The sequence below is a fragment of the Austrofundulus limnaeus genome, unplaced genomic scaffold (assembly GCF_001266775.1).
Source record: "Austrofundulus limnaeus strain Quisiro unplaced genomic scaffold, Austrofundulus_limnaeus-1.0 Scaffold8, whole genome shotgun sequence".
NCBI classification, from domain to species: domain Eukaryota; kingdom Metazoa; phylum Chordata; class Actinopteri; order Cyprinodontiformes; family Rivulidae; genus Austrofundulus; species Austrofundulus limnaeus.
In genome coordinates this window covers 4665689-4668768 of record NW_013952410.1, presented here as the reverse complement: position 1 = coordinate 4668768, position 3080 = coordinate 4665689, and the positions used below count along the sequence as shown (strand labels likewise).

The window sequence follows — 3080 nt, the reverse complement described above, 5'->3', positions numbered from 1 at the left end:
ACCCCGGGAACCCCCAGCATGCTGGCGGCCAGCCGCACACTCCACCGGGGGGCCGAGCAGCAGCGGTCCCCCCAGATAAACCAGCAGTAGGGGCAGCCCAGACCGCAGCCTGACAAATACCCAAACATACACAATCGCTTCATCCTCACCCCCACTCAGTCAAAGACATACAAGGACGCCACATTCCACTCATACCCCCGATACACACTCTATACCCCCAGGTCCAGGACATGTACCCACCCCCTAATGGAGGCAGCACACACCCGATCCCAGGAGGTAGACCCAATCATTCTGAGGTGGAAAGGAGCAGATAGCCAAGGCCCGGCCCAGGCCGCAAGAGGACGCCCGGCCAGCCCCCCGCCGCTGAGAAGCCACACCCATGACCACACCACCACACCCCCAACGGCCAAGCGCACCCCCCCCCAGCCAACCACCCACTGGAACCCAGCAGCCACCCCGGCCAGCGGGCCACCCATTGGAACCAGGAGCCACACCTCAGGTGACCAAGCAGCACCAGGGAGGATGGAGACCAGCCCCGCCCCCGGCAACCGTCCAAGCCCCGAGTCCAGCCCAGGACCGCACCCGGCGGCCCGCTCTTCTTCAGGACCCCCTCCCCAAATGGCAGTCGTGAAGAAAAATCACTGACGATGAAGAAATTAAGAAACTAATATTAAGTTCTTTTTTCTACTGAAGTGATAAAAAAGTGGTTTTTTATTGTTGGAAGAGTAGAAGGTATTGTGTAGTCTTGAGGTTTTGCACATCTCACCTCTAAATTTCCTGGTTTTAATGCCTGGCTGAGCAGGAAATTAATGCTGTTACAGATTATACAGCTAGCTCGGTCACATATTTAACTTGAGAAGGATGTTCTGCAGTGGTTGAAGTTGTTCCACAGTTGTCAGAAGCAGATTAGAATATTTTGGCCATACTTTTTCATTTACTCTACAGACCTTTAGCACTACAGTAAATAAAGCAGAGATGGAGTCACTGCTTGACTCTGTGTTAAGCCTCTAATCCCTGAAGAAATGTCCACTATGTTAGACATGCAGTTTGTAACCAACAAGTGACACACAAACACCCACCCAGGAGAGTTGCAGCCATGTACAGCCAAAACTGGGCCATTTTATTGTCCAAGACCACCAAGAAAGTTAACGCTTTGTCACACAAAATTATGTAAGAACAAAAATAACTGAAGAGTGTTTGTGCACACACAGTGTTTTATTGTTTTTTTTGTTTCCATTTTTCAAAAATGGCGTCAGTTAACTTTTAAGATTATCTGTGTTAGTAATGCAGGAAAAATCTGGCTCAGCTTGATGATTCAGTGCATTTCTTACTGTAATTGCTGATTCGGTGATTGACTGTTTTACAGCCTTCACCGTTTCCTACACTCACACAGGAATGCACCTCATTTTTACACATACGAAATATATCTGTGGTCAACCTAATGCAATGTTTTCCCCTCACAGTTCCCTGGCATGCTTTGCAGTCGAGCATAAATGTATTGTAGCTCATCTAAAGGATAAATCAAGGACTTGAATATCCAGATGCAATTTCCACAATCTTTCCTGAGCTGCAATCACCACATGTGAATACTTCTTTCTAACCATGTGCCAAGTGTAAAATACTTTGAAACGCTTGAGGGAAAACTGTTGGCATGCTACTTGGGTTCTTTTTGACTTCTGTTTAGTTCAATATATTTATTTAGCACCTGTTTACAACACAAGTCATGTAAGGAAACTAGAGAAAATGTAAGAAGGACCAACTGAAATTCAGTTTAGTTCATCAAAAATGAATAGTATTTATTATTCTAGTACCGTAATTGTGTTTTTATAAGTTTGTAGAGGAACTTTTCTTGCAAAGAAGCCTAGTGGACTCCATCGAAACCTTTGGGTTGTCTCTCAAGTCTGACTGGTTTCTGTTTCATGTTGCCATGGTACTATAAATAGCCCTCTGAAATTTTTGGTCGGCTTCACTTGGCTCATCCACTCAGTATAAACAGCTGCTTGGTTTGTTGATGTACTGTAATTACCAGGAACTGCTCTAAAGCACTTATTATGAAACATGCTTTTTTTTTCCAAATAATAAACTTTATTACTTAAAATCGTTGTACTGGTTGGGATGGGGATAGCTGTGTTAAACTTATAACAAGTCAACTGTTTTATATTGAAAAATGCAATGTGGAAATATTATTTTTGAAACTGTGGTGTACCGCAACAACTGTAACATAGCAGATTCTTTGTTAGTAATTTATTATTTTTGGCTGTCCTCCTCCCACACAGCAGTTTCGCAGAAATGGAAATCATGCGGCAGTGCTCCGCTTTCTTTTTTTTATTTTATAAATTTAGAAATAAGTGGCTTTTTATATTTCTTTAAAACTATTCTCTCAGCTCTGCCTTTAGTTCCAACAAATACTTTGCTCATTATTTAGCAGCAACACATGTAATGAGACAATTCAGGAGCAATATTTCCAAGTTTACACTTTTTGATTTTTATTTGTCTCCCCCAGCAATTAGCCCTGCATCATGGCGGGAGGGTCAAAAGCTAGTAAAGATGGTCCTGGGTCCAGGTCCTGGGCTTCCCAGGGAGGAGCACAGTTCTCATCCAGCTGGGAGACAGACACGAGCAGGTGAGGCTCGGCATGAACTTTTACCCCCTGTGTACATACCAGGACTTGATGTTCTGTCAGGAGGAACTCTGAGAAGTTGTAAAAATATGTTGCAGACAATACAAGTTTAGAGAGAATTAGAGTAGGTGTTTTTTTATTTATTTATTTTTTCCAGCTTAAATTTACAATATGGCATGTTAAAAAAGTTTTGTTGATTTTTACATCTTTGTTCTTATATATAATTTTTCATGCTGCTGTCAACTGCACAAGGCACATATTGTGAAATGTGTTTTGATACTATGAACTCTAAGAAGTAAAATGCAAACAATTTTTTTCTTGATTACATGTTGATCAAATATTGTATGAGTCTTGCATTGAATTAAAATACTGTATCACAAATGCATACTTTAGGTCACGTGTCAAACACAGGGTGGGTGACTCCCGTGTGGCCCGCTGGGGGGGACCACCCCCCACACAC

At 42.9% G+C, this 3080-nt stretch overlaps 1 protein-coding gene across 4 annotated transcripts in view; it reads left to right on the top strand.

Annotated features, from left to right (window-relative positions):
* cep350 (centrosomal protein 350) overlaps positions 1-3080 on the top strand; it is a 44807-nt gene that overhangs the window by 12195 nt on the left and 29532 nt on the right. For all 4 annotated transcript variants that reach the window (XM_014000805.1, XM_014000809.1, XM_014000798.1 and 1 more), the window contains exon 9: positions 2504-2623. In XM_014000805.1, the coding sequence (XP_013856259.1) occupies positions 2504-2623 (120 nt within the window). The remainder of the gene's footprint in view (positions 1-2503; positions 2624-3080) is intronic.